General features: G+C 32.0%; 1 protein-coding gene across 2 annotated transcripts in view; it reads right to left on the minus strand.

Moving 5' to 3' along the window:
• Cd2ap (CD2 associated protein) overlaps nt 1–14,461 on the minus strand; it is a 92,159-nt gene that overhangs the window by 5,588 nt on the left and 72,110 nt on the right. For both annotated transcript variants that reach the window (XM_020168708.2, XM_074081992.1), the window contains exons 12-16: nt 12,610–12,775; nt 12,127–12,269; nt 4,983–5,095; nt 4,159–4,260; nt 2,584–2,762 (exon numbers count right to left, since the gene is read on the minus strand). In XM_020168708.2, the coding sequence (XP_020024297.2) occupies nt 2,584–2,762; nt 4,159–4,260; nt 4,983–5,095; nt 12,127–12,269; nt 12,610–12,775 (703 nt within the window). The remainder of the gene's footprint in view (nt 1–2,583; nt 2,763–4,158; nt 4,261–4,982; nt 5,096–12,126; nt 12,270–12,609; nt 12,776–14,461) is intronic.

A 14,461-nucleotide genomic window follows, 5' to 3' on the forward strand; every position in this document is an offset into this window, starting at 1 on the left:
AATTATACATTTCCTTTTATGATTATTCAATATTTGAGCTTATTACAAATTAAACTTATATTTGAGACTGTTCCTAGAATATTTATCCAATTCTATTTATCTGTATTGATAGTGTTAACTGTTTGCTTTCTAATCTGATAATTTAGTACCACTCTCACATTTTTATTGTTCTTTTTAAAAATGTGTTTACAAATGTACAGTTTTTATATAACCTGTTTCTTTTTTACAATAGGATCAAATATAATACTCTGCAACTTCCAATGAAGATGTTACTGTATATTTCTGTTGGTATTTCCACATCAATCTCTCAATTTTGTAATGACATGTTCCATGCATTTTAGATTTTAATACTGCATTTTACATTTGTGTAAGCTAAAAATATCTAAGAATTCCCACTCAACTTTAAAAATAGCATATTACTGGTACCTCTGGACTCCAAATGACCATCTCTCCTCAATTCTATCTGCACCCTCTCTTCCATATAGGAAAAGTTTAATATTATTTATCATTCATTTTCTTTTCTTCTTAATCCTATCATACATACAAATATATCTTAATACAATATTTTGACTTTTATTCTTTTTAACTTCATGTAAATGGAATAATACTGTATGTGTATTTCTTAACCATCCTTCATATTTTAAATTCATGTTGATGCATGTGGTCACAATTCATTTACTTTTACTGCATATACTGTGTATTTCTCTATAAATATACCAGTAGATGACTCTCTTATTTTTTAGATTAAAAGTTTTTTTCTATCTAATTTCATTTTTCAAGAGGAACTCAAGATGCTGGAAATAACTTTTGGGAAAACATTTAAAATATAAGACATATATTTCCAAATATATATATAAATCAGAACCATCCATGTTATAACTAATTGAAAAGCACTTATAGGCAATTTGTATGTATATAGAAAAAAATACTGCTTCATTAAAAACAGTACACTTGGTATCAAAAGTGTAAAACAACAAAATCCACAAATCAGGAGAATTCTGTAATTGATGGATAGTAGTCAATAAATATTTACTCAGGAATGAGTGCACAGTCTCTAATACGTACACTGCAGAATCAATAAAAAAATTCAAAACATATAAGTGAGGGATCCAAGAAAATGACAAATTCCGTTAGGCAGACAACAGTATACAACACATATTTTAAGTAGTTGTTCAAATACATTTTTTATTTCCATTTAAGAGTGTTCTACAAGCTACAGATACCTTATATTGTAAATCTCAAAATTAATTTAATAAAGAATCCTAGGTTAACTGCAAATTGAGAGAAATGGTTAAAATTAGGCTAGGGTAACATGGCCTCTAGCTGTGAATTTTACACCATATTCCAAGAAATCCTTTCAGAGGGGAATCTGTAACGGAATGAGTACTCACAGTTTCAATTCAATTAGATTAGCTCCTCTTTGATCTGTTTTCACCTTTAAGTACTTTGCAGGACTATGCTTAAAATGTCAACAAACTTTAAAACTCAACACAGGGTTGGGTTTAAGCTCTGTCACTTAAGAACTGTGTAATCATAAATAAATCATCTTTAACTCTCTGAACCTAAAAGGAGGAAGGGTCCACAATAGGTGATATTTACATTTATTTTAGTTCTAAAAATGCCCTAAATTTCAATTAGAGGTGTCCCGTTCCACTGTATATCCGCAAAGAAATAAAATTATTCCTACTGAAAAAAATTGAGTTACACTTAAGTCACATGATTCTCTTCAGATCTTTTTTAGAAGAGCTTACTATTTTAAATGAGTAACATGTTTTCTATTTCATGGCATAGATGTATTAAGGTTTCATTTTCTTATTAAGTATACACTATGAAATTAGTCCACATAAAGAAATCACTTAGGAGGGATAACAAGTTGTATTTTACCTAGCTTGGTTCTTTTCATCATAACCAAGCACTCAGTATATACTGGAATGAACCAGAATACATGGATCTCTATGTTACATGTTGTTAAGTGTCTTTTTTAAACATGTGCCATTTTTATTTAAGATAATTTTGCCACATCTAACACAAATACTTAAGATCATGGGGATAGCTCAGTGGTAGAATACTAGCCTAGCCTATACAAGGGCACAGGGTTCAATCCCCAGCACTGTGCCCAAAAATAACAACAAAAAAAAAAAATCACAGGTAAAACAAGGTTGTTAGAGATCACTTATTCCAACCCATTTTAATAAATGTCTAACTTAACCCAAGCAGAAATAGTGATCAAACTCCTCTGAGAAGTTTGACTATGAAAAATATATACTATATCTGAAATACAGTATGATTTTCTTAGTACCTTCAAAACTAATTAATCCTTGTGTCTGACCAGAAGATTTCTAGCCTAAGCATATAGGTGCATATGTACCTTTTTAAAAATTAAACTACTGGAATAAGTTTTCTAATTCTAGGGTTTCTTTTTTAAAAAAACAAAAACAAAAGCACTGTTAATGAAAATTTCTTTGAAAACGTGCTTCTTTATACCAAATATTTGGCATACTAGATCTTTAGTTGATAAAATGTGAAGAACTTCCTTATGCACGTGTTAAGTAGCACTCACAGGAGAAAACACAGGCTACTTACCCATGATCCTTTCTCAGAGCTTCCACAAGACACAGCAGCTCAATGACCTGGGCTCTAAGTTCATCCAAGGAATTTTGTTTCCCAGCATTTGCTTCTTCTGCTTTTGCTTTGATTTCTAACGGAGTTAGAAAAGCAGCTGTATTTGCTTTAGAAGCACTTGAAAGTGCTGAAAGAGATGGCTGAAAACATAATAAAAGGTTTATTCTCTATTTTATTTGCATTTATAATTTAATATATTTAAATTCAAGAGATTTTTATAGTAAAAAAACTAAACAACTAACTTAATACAGATTGAGTATTCCTAACCTGAAAATTCCTGAACTGACAAATTCTAAACCTAATAGCATGTAATGGGTTGCAGTCAAAATACAGGCATACTAATACTAAAAGTATTGTATAAAATTGCCTTAAAGGTATGTATATAAGGTGTATATAAAACAAAGTAAGTTCATGTTTGATCTTGGGTCCCATCCCCAATGTATCTTATTATGTATATGCAAATATTTCAAAACAAACAAACAAAAACACTGAAATTTGAAACACTTCTGATCCCAAACATTTTGGATAAGGGATATTCAACCTGTACTTCAAGAAAAATGGCAAATTTGTAAATTCAAAAAGTCATTTGATGCTCATCACAAAAAAAAAACCTACCAGACAACTAAAGAATAAATTTGCAACCTCTAGTGCTTACTGTGAAAAATGCCAATGATTTTATTTTTAAAAAAGAACAAAGAAAAAGATCCATGATATTTATCTTACGGATGGTTTGCCTAGCGGAGCACCTACAAGGAAGAATGTTCCAGCATTATTATGGTGTTATTTTGACATTCCATATTAAATACATATTGGTTAAGATATCCAATGAGCTTCACTTAAAAGTAATTACAAAGAATTTAATAAGTTCATGGAAGAGGACTTGTAAGTCCATAGCCTGGAACTCTAAGGATTTCACTAAAATAGGAGAAAATCATTTTAGTAAATTTCAGTGGACTGCTGAGAGTTTGGAGAATCAGATTAAATATACCCGATAAATTAAAAAAGTAGCCAAGTGTCCTAGAAAAAAACTGGGGAATAATTTGGAAGGAAACATGATCTTAAGTATTTGTGTTAGATGTGGCAAAATTATCTTAAATAAAAATGGCACATGTTTAAAAAAGACACTTAACAACATGTAACATAGAGATCCATGTATTCTGGTTCATTCCAGTATATACTGAGTGCTTGGTTATGATGAAAAGAACCAAGCTAGGTAAAATACAACTTGTTATCCCTCCTAAGTGATTTCTTTATGTGGACTAATTTCATAGTGTATACTTAATAAGAAAATGAAACCTTAATACATCTATGCCATGAAATAGAAAACATGTTACTCATTTAAAATAGTAAGCTCTTCTAAAAAAAGATCTGAAGAGAATCATGTGACTTAAGTGTAACTCAATTTTTTTCAGTAGGAATAATTTTCTTTCTTTCCGGAAGAAGTAATTTTCTTAAAGGATATCTTAAATTCTGGAGTTGTGACATTCCCAAAGAATCCTATAAACTATACAAGTCTTCGACCACAATGCATCTCACCTTTGGAGAGTAGCTTGTATCCTTTTTAAACTCAGGTGGCTTTAAGTTGGCACTATCTTCTTCTTTTGGTAACTTCAAGGCTTTTTCTGGACTTTGAGTTGGCTAAATGTTTTGTTGTTTGTTGTTTTGTTTTTTAAATCAAGAAACAGAACAAAGAAGGAAAATGTAATAAGGTTTTGGAAATTGAAGCAAATTAGCTTTACCACTTTGTTTTCAGCTGCCACTGTCCCTCATATTCTATTATTGTTAATCGGAGGTTACATTTTAAAGGCCGAATAACACTTTTGCTCATCTTGAGGGCACAAACAGCATGCCTCACAATAGCAAAATCTTTCCACTTATGTAACTTAAAAGCACCTAGTGCTTGAGAGCAAATATATTTAAGTATGGCCCATATTCCAGGCAATGAATAAAAAGCATAAAAAGAAGTTACTTAGATACCAGGACAAGTATTACAAATACAGTGAATATTTCAGGAGAAAAAAACATTATCATTCTTTGTTAATGTATCTACTGCTCAGTTCTAATCAAACCTACTGGATAGGTTGACTAAACAAGTTTCATGTTCCCCTGCGGCCCTATACTCCCTGGTTATGGTCTCATGACAACTCTTTAGTTCTGATTCTATAATATTTCATTCCAGGCCCTGTTGAAATGTCTATGTTTGTTTCCTGTACTTTCTTAAACAGTCACCTGTTATACGGGTATAACAGCTATCTTGCAGACTTTAACCTCAGGTGTGGGTATCAATCCTCTCATTCTCATCTTCAAATGGACTCTGTATCTGTTAATCTTCTGTGTTTCCTGTAATAAGTGTAACTTACAGAATGTCCACCATTGAAGCGGCCAGGCAACCTTCTTCCAGGCATCTTTGGTCTATTTGCAGTGAGATGTAGCAAGTTTTCTGAGGAAGCTATGTCATCAAAATTTACAACATCTAGAGAATAAAAGTATCACCTATTAAGATAACCCTTAAAAAGTAAAAAAATAATGTTTCTGTTTTTTTAACAAACTACGAATTAAAAAGAGTACCACTAACTTGAAGAGCTCACAAGTTGACCTGTGCTTTGCATATGCATTTGGAAAACAACACTCACCTTTTAAAAAATCAAACATCCTCTCTATTTGATACATTTTATAACGTAAGACTTTATCAACAATACAAGGGTTATGCTTCCAACATAGACTCAGACCTCAACAAAAAGTTCTTATTGAAGATAAATCTGTACCATAAATTGTGATAGCATAAAAAGCTATCATCATAAGTTCATGCTTATAAAAGAAACATGATCCATTTAAACTATAATTAATTACAACGTATTACAAAATTTATATGAAAAATTTGTTTTAGACTTCAACTAGTGGAATAATATTAAAATTTTAAAGATTCAACTATATCCAACACCATGATGCTTTCCATTAGTGTTTTTCAATGTAGAGCAAAAGCATGACTGAATGTGCCTTAATATGAAATGTACATGCATGGGATGTTATAGTTGGGACTCAAACTATTAGGAGTTTGCTGCACCTATGCTTAGATGTTGCCATGTTTAGAAAACTAAAACAAATCAGATACCAAGGGAAAATACTACACAGATCACCAATGTGCTTTCTCACCATCAAAGAATAGTTGACCTGTGACCCAATACTTCGGGTTTAAGAACAAATCTAGATAATTCATTCCTGTGAAAAATATGCTATGCATTTCTTAGCTTTCTCTACATTAACCAGAAAACCTTACTAAAGGAGTTTCTTTAACTCTGAGGCCCAAATATCTATGTATGCTCTAAAAACCCTACTGGTAAACTGCTATAGTTCCATGGCCAATCTAACCTTCCTGTAGCTCAGGTTCGAAACTAGGAATATTAACCACAGCCAAAATGGCAGCATCTATCTTTGTTTAATCTTTAGGCCTAGATTCATTTTTCACACTACCATTTTCCTGGATGGCTATATTACTTTCCGCCAGCTATCTAAATGTCTTGCTCAGTGATTCGTTATTTCTTTACAAAGCCCTGAAGAAGTTCACCATTATCACCCTCAAAGTTTATTCTTTAAATTTCATATTCAAAGTCATTTACAGAATTTTACTTTAAGCGTTGGAAAACACAAAGGCAAGGCAGAAAAAGAAGTATTATTTGGAAATACACATTCTGTAACTGCCAGTATTGGTTGACTACTGTTAATTTTTCTCCATAGATTACTATATGTGTTCTATTTTGGAGCAAGTCACTAAGCTAATACAGCAGAATAGACACCCTATTAAGCTCACTTTAATTTTTTTTGTCTTCTGATAATTATCAGTAATTACAAAATGTAACAAACCATAGTAAGAAAATGTATTGTACCATCTAAGAGATTTAAGCACATATTTAAATACATGTCATTTTACTTGCAAACACATTAAACAAAGAAAATAAATGGCAATTTTAAATGGTAGGTTAAAAATACACTGTAGTTTTGAAGGGTTAAAAACAGTTCTTTACACTGATAAATGTGCACTGACAACTTACAAAAAAAAACACTTTGAAAGGTAAAATCCAACCATTTTGGCCTTTTTATAAAGATAATTTTCAAATGCATATTTAAGCAGCTTACAGAAAGAAAAAGAAACAAACAGAAAAACATAAAAGAAATAAGGAGAAATGAAACTGAAAGGGTAAAAAAATGGAGACTTACAAAATATACCATGCTCATGTAAAGTGCCTTCCATATGTCCAATTTTGGGCTATAACACCAAGACAATTTTACCATTCTAAAACTCTCTCAGGTTCTCCATTTAAGCCATTAAGTTAATAAAATTGGAACAGTGCACACTTTGGACTTATGGTATATCTAAATGCTTTTAAATTTACCTAAGAGTAATAATAACAATGGATTTACACTATAACTGTGGCATAAAATGTATAACACAATCAACTCTTATAGTCCCATCTGTCACTTTTCCAGCCACTTATGTATGTGCTAGGTATACATGGAATTTTTATTTTTAAAAGTAAGAGAAATAGCCAATTTTGGGAGAAAATAATCTCAACTTTTATAGTTGCCAATATTTTTTAAAGAAATCTTTCATCAAAAAATATTTTAAACTACAAGCAAGAAAGTTTTTTCCAAAATGAACTTCGTATTACTTTAAAATGGAAAACCAAAAGGGTTAGAATAAAGACAGACAAACATGTACACTTTCAGTAAAATTACAAAGGAAAAAAAATCAATGTGCACCACTATTTATACTGAATATACTAATCTTGATTTCTTTCATAAATTGTTATCTTACCAAAATGGAGAAGGGTAGGATAATTTCCTGACACGTAAGAAGGGAAACATGGCAAACAGGCTAGGAAACAAAATCTGGAAAGAAAAGTCAAGGATAGGAATGTCTAGAAAAAACACTAAACCAAAAAAATTATTTTACAAAGCAGGAAAAAGGAACAGTTGTAGAATGAATAGAAGCATTTCAATGTTTAGCATATACCTTCAGCAGGTTATCTACAGGTATGTATTAGATTTTAGATTCCTATGTCTTTCAAAAGATTAGTATTAATTTCAATACACATTAAAGTAAAAAGAAGTCTTGTTTTATTACTAACTGAACACCAAGACAGTCTTCAAAAGGACAGCTTAGTACTTAAGAAGCCAATGTTAAAAAGCAGTATGTTAATATACTGTAATATAGTTGTAACTAAAATTAATTTACTTTTAGTCAAGTTTAGTCTTTGTTGCATTACAGTGATTATAAAGTGGCAATTTAAATCCTATGATATCAAATAAAAATATGCCAAATGTTATTTTAGAGCATTTCACTATAAAAATTAGATTCAATACAATCTGTAAAATATCTCATACAAATGTAAATATTTATTAATGCCTTATGAGGTACTCTGTATTAGAAACTTTTTAATCCTAGTTTAGACACAAGCTAACTTTTTTATAGTGTCTACTACTGAATAGGAGCCTTATTTGGAAAACTACATTACAAATTCTTTCTGAGAGAAATGAGTAAATATTGGGAAAGCAATTCAAACAAAAATAAGGCTAATTGTAAAATAAAATTTGAGAGAATCCTTCTTTATTCTACTGTGTATGCTTTGGAATCAAATAATGCATTTTTAAAATTTCCTTTTAATCCTAGAAGAATTTATCACAGAAAAACCAGTCAAAATCAATGAAGAGATGTAGCACACTGCACTGGAAGGATGCCTCATCAGCTCAGTTGACTCAATGTAATAGCCATGTTAGAACTAAATTTTCTACGTAGTATTTTAAAACTAATTTCAAGATAATTTTACTTCTCAGAAAATTTACTGTTTTAGAAATAGTTGAACCATGTGATATCTGTAATTACCTGGTAGTGGGAATGAGATTTTCCTTAAAACTAATTTTTGGTGAAGAGATTGAAAAAAGAGAAAAAAAACCCTAAAACATGGCTCTGCAATTTATAGTACTATAGCATTTTATATATATGGGAATACGTAAGTGGGAACTTAAATTACCTCATGCTATTAGAAAGAAAAAATAAAACTTCACTGAATAGTCTAGGAATGACTTCCTTATCCGGATAAAAGCCAGAATGTGTTTTATACATATACATGAATGTTTATATATACAGCTCTATAAACAGGAAATTTTCATGTGATAATAAAGTCAGGAACTCATATGTTTCATAGAATGAGATGGATTTCACAATGGGGACATGGAGGAAGGGGCAGAAGAAAAGTAACATTTATAGTAATTTCTATGCCAAGTATTTTAGTAGGTATGTAGATAACTGAATCAGTCAATAGCTAGTTAAACAAGAAAACAGATTTGGAGAAAAAACTTGTCTATGCCCAATCAGCTAAACACATATTTTTTAACAGCAGAATCAGTGGACTTTCTACTATACTATTTCACCTCAAATGATTAATTTAGCTAGTAATGGAAAGAGGTTTCCATGTTTTACATTTTGTGAAAATTAGCGGCTCATTTTATACACTATTTTAAAGATGTACAACTTCAAAATAGCCAAAATTATAAATTACGAGTCAACCTAATACCACATGTGAGACTGTACTTGACACAAAGCTCATGTTTTTAGGGGTAATATCCCACAGAAGACACGGAGCACTTATAAGTAAGAGCATCCCTATGCTGAAAAGTAGGAAATTGGAAGTGCTCAAAATTGAATTTTCTGAGCAGCAACATGAGGGTAAAAGAGGAAAAGTTCCACACCTGACCTCAGGTATCGGGTTACATCAGACAAAATGAAAGCACACAAAATATTACATGAAATTACCCTGAAGATGCATGTATACAGTGTATGAAACAAATGAATTTAGTGTTTAATCTGTATGTGCAAAATATAAAATCAAGGCATCTGAAATGTGGGCCAGGTACAGTGGCTACACCTATAATGTCAGTTTCTTGGGAGGCAAAGATAGGAAGATCACAGTTCAAGGCTAACCTGGGCAAAAGTTAGTGGGTTCTTATCTCAAAGAACAAGTTAGATGTGGTAGTGATCATCTGTAATCCCAGCTATGTGGGATTGTGTAGGCAGAAGGATCACAAGTATGAGTGAGATCCTAAGTGAAAAATAAGTAAAGCAAAAAACAGGATGCAGTCATGGCTTAAGTGGTAGAAAGAGTGCTTGCCTAGTAAGTACAAGGCCCTGAGTACAAACCTCAAAACCAACACCTTCCCTCTGAAAAAATCAGAAATCTGAACAAACTCTTCTGGTGCTGTGCATTTTTGATAAGGGATAATCAATCTATACTAGGAACACTTGATATTCTAATTCATGTTTGGCATATGTTGCTGTCTTTTACTTGAGCATACTAACTGTGTCAAAAATATTGCTGAGGCTATAATATAATAATGACTCAGGAAATATTTGCTACTTAATTCACAAAATTTATATATTTTTAACTTTTTAGGGTGTCAGTGTGGCACACCAAAGTTAGTCAAGTTAAGTAGGAGGAATAAAGGACAGATTTTGGAAGTTTACCGTTAATTTTCTGACTTTTTAAGTGTTAGCATCTCTAATTATGTCTTACTAAAGAGGAGGGAAAAAAAAAACCCAGAAACTAGAAATTTTCAAACTGCTCCACAAAGCCTCTTTATTCATACAAAGAGTATGTAACTACTATGTATGTAAGATAAAAACAGGATCCCAAAAGGAAGTTAAAAACTAGTAGAACTTTCTAACCACCACTGATTTCAAATTGTTAAATGTATTGTTTCTGTTGGAAATGTAACAAAGCTTATCAATGAGTATGTGAAAAAAGTGAAAACTGTTTTACCAAAAGTGTTTTAAAATTCCACTACCTGAAACAAACTAAATAATGCAGCAAATGCTCAAGAATGATACAAAGAAACCAAAACAGACTACTTGTTACTCCCTCAACTCCCAAAGGACTCCATGAAAATTTAGTTGTGATAAAGACTGCTGACTTTGAAAGACAACACCAATAGTTTTGATTTCCAGAGTTAAAATTGTGCAAATCATCTTTCTTTCAACTTTTGAAAACATATTTCTGGGTATATTTTACATCAAACAAAAAATTATGGTCTGATAATATTCTATTTTTTATTACTAAGCTCTCTAACTTAATAAAGGATAAAGAATTATTTTTAAAGTATTAAGTTTTTTCAGTCTATTTAATAGTAAATAAGGTCAATTTTCATCAAATAAGACATATAAGTATGTGTCAGTAAGTTTCTATAAACTATAAACATTTTTATTCCCAGAAATTAGTAATGAATATGATATCATCCAGAGCAGACAGGAAACAAATATGACAAAAAGATTTATAAAATATTCATATAAAGACAAAAGAGGACCACAGTTAAGATAGAGCCTTTGCACTGACAATCTGAAAAGATGAAAGGAAAATAAGATTACCTGAAAATTTTTGAAATATTACACTATTTAACAATACAGTGACCTAAAAAAAAAAATCTAAGTATAATTGGCCTTGAAGTTTAAATATGAAATGTCATAACTGATGCCAAAAAGATATACATTAAAACATTAAGATTTTTTAAAGTATCACAGAGCACTTTGTATTAGACTACATATAAAGAGTTCTCTTTGACTTATGCAACTGACTGGTCATTCTTGATGTGCCTGTAGCTTACTCTGTTTAAATGCAAAATAGGGAAAAGAGCATCAGTTTCCTAAAGCCTATAAATATAAAACAAGAACATAACGTGCTTTGAAAATGTAAAACTTACTAAAAAGCAAATGCAAAGTTTTATATAAAATAATAACCATTATCTCAAAGTAATGAATGCATAATGCTTTTAGTAAAGAGCACTTTTTAAGATACCTCTATCTCAAGTTTTCATTTTACAACTAATAAGATACCAAAAACCAGGAAGAAGTACGGACAAGACAAGATGATTAGTGGCTAAAAGTTAGTCCTAAACTTTAAGAAACAAGATTTAGCAAAAGAAGTTTGTTGATATGTTGTGATTTATATATATACATACACATACATATAGTCATAAAAAAATTTTCCTATGTTGGAAATCAAAGCACCTCCAGTGAAAGAGGAAAAGATTTTAAAACTTATAAAATATGAACTAATGCTGGCACTGAATTGTCTACATTGTCCTACTTTTAAACTTTGAGAACTAAAATGTACTCTTATCTGCCTGGTATAGTTGATAACAGTTATTCCACTGTAAAGACATAAAGTAATAGATGGATCATCTTGTAACATCCATTTCAGTTTTCTGACCAGTATGAAAACTTATCCATTTCTGTTTTCTGATCAGTAAGAAACCTCTGAACAGTAAGAACCATAAAAATTTTGCTCACTTATCTTGTTTTAATTGTACTTTACTGCTTTGGCTACTCCATTTTTAAATTTTTTTCAAAAAATTCCATTATTTCTTTCAACCCACTGCATATACAAATCAAAGAGTTTCTAAAAAATATACTGATCACTTTTTTTTAATGAACTAGCTTTGTCCATGCTGACTTACCTGTTTCTTTAGAGCTCCTTGCTATAAGTGAATCAAGATCTACAGATTTTGGTCTAAGTGGTAATTGCTCAGAATCTAGCTTTGGTTTTGATACTGGCTCAGTTTCAAATTTTGATGAAATGATAGAAACTTCACCATTAAGCCTGAAAGGAGAAAAACAAACATATGCAAACATCACTTGAATGTGAAAAATTAAAAAATTAAAATTAGGCTTTAATGGCATTAAAAATTTTATAACATAATACAGATTACGTTGTATTCTACAAAACTATTCCCAAACCAACTATCCTAACCTGATCACAATACAATCAGAAATATAAAGAGTCTGAGTGCATTCATCTACTGAGAACATAAGAGTAACATTTAACAGATGACATCCATAGAGAAAATAAAAGTTACTGAGAAACTTAGAAAGGCAATAGTGCCATTCAGGTCAAAGGTAAGTAAATCAATAATGCAAATTTAAAATTAGGTAGAACTTACTTGGCTGTGGGAGGTGGTGGAGGAACTGGTTTTTCTGGTCGCTTTGGGTACACTACTGCAGGAGATCTCAATAAATTATTGGCTTTGGTAGGTGGAGTAGGCTTTTTGGGTGGGACCTGTGGAGCAGCTGGTTTAGAAGGTTTCTGTTCCAGCAGTGATTTTTCATCTGATAATTAAAAAATATTTAACAAGTTATTAACAATAAAAACTACTTAGGTTTTTCTATTTCTTAATTGTTGTCAGAATGGAAAAGTCTCAAGAACAGACAGGTATTAACTTTAATTTTCTGTATCTGAGTATGTATGCATATTTTCTTCTTTTTTTGGCAGTACAGTGAGAATAACCTTATGCTACTTCAATAAAAACAAATGTTTTGGTGGGACTGGGGTTTGAACTCAATATAAAAACAATTTTATCACTAATAAGACACTGAACACTTTTGGTACTACATATGACATACTTGCTTCCTGATCTTTCAGGTACTTAAGAACAAGTATTAAAATGGACACATGCACACATAACTGAGACTCATGACACAGCAGTCAAGAGTAGATCATAAGACACATATCCCAAAATAAGAAACTCCTTAGTGCAATACTGAATGATTTTATTTTGCCTATGAAAAGAAAGTCTATGAGAGGACCACAGATAATTTTATGGAATTTCACACCAGCCAGAAACTAATAATTATGAAACTTGAATAAAAAAATCACAAGCCATAGTAAAACTCCTCCTCAAAAATTACAAGTTTCGCTTCACAAAAATAAAAATATAAAATGTTACTGGTCTCAATTTTGTCATTTGTTTAATAACTGTGTGAAGCTGTGAGGATGAAACCTAAGCTGCAATGGCGACCCCAGGATGTTGGAGATGGCAGGAATGTAGAGTATCTGCTACGGAAGGCAGCAGGCAAGTAGAGCCAGCTCAAGAGAGACTGTACACTGCAACCAGCAAGGCCATCTGGACAGGGCTGTGAACTCACATCACACCACGTGCCCAGGATGCAGGACATGGAGCTATAGGATTTAATGGCTCCCTGCCAGATTTCAGTCTTGCTTTGCTCTGATCCCTCCTTGTTATTCTCCTATGCCTCCCATTTGGAACAGGAATTTTTATTCTGTGCCGCTTTGTGTTAGAAGCATGTAACTTGGTTTTGATTTTACAGGGACTCGGAGCTAATAGTTTGTTGTATCTCAAAGGTGACTTTGAACTTGGGCTTTTGGAACTATAAGACCTTAGGGATTAATGAAGATGGACTGAATGCATTTTGCATTAGCAAATGGCCATGACCCTTTGGGGGTTGGGGCAAAATGGTATGGCTTGAATATGTAATGCCCCTGTAGGTACATGTGAATGCTTGGTCCCCAGATGGTGGCACTATCTGGGAAGGTTCTGGAAGCTTTAGGAGGTGGGACCTAGTGAAGGAATTAGGTCACTGAGGGTATGCTTTTGAAGGTTATACCTGATCCCCATCCCTTCCTTGTTCTCTGCTTCCTGTGAGCCTCTTGCTCCAATTCTCCTGGCTGCCATGATGTTCTACCCCACCATGGGCCCAGAATCAACAGAGTCAAGGACTATGCTTTTATTTAGGTAACACATAAAATTAATGATTTCAAAGTGAAAAATTCAATGCCATTTATTGTCTGAAAATGTTATGTACCCTCTACTCCTACTGACTTCTAAAACACTTCCATCAGCCCAAAAGAAAACTGTTTTCATTACTGCCCATTCACCCCTCACCAATTCCCTATCAACTAGCTATCTGCCTTCTATTTGTATTAATTTACCAATTCTGGATATTTCAGACTTGTTCATGTAACACATGATCTTCTGTGGCTATTTTTCACTTAAC

This window comes from Castor canadensis, chromosome 8, assembly GCF_047511655.1.
Source record: "Castor canadensis chromosome 8, mCasCan1.hap1v2, whole genome shotgun sequence".
In the NCBI taxonomy this organism is placed as follows: Eukaryota; Metazoa; Chordata; class Mammalia; order Rodentia; family Castoridae; genus Castor; species Castor canadensis.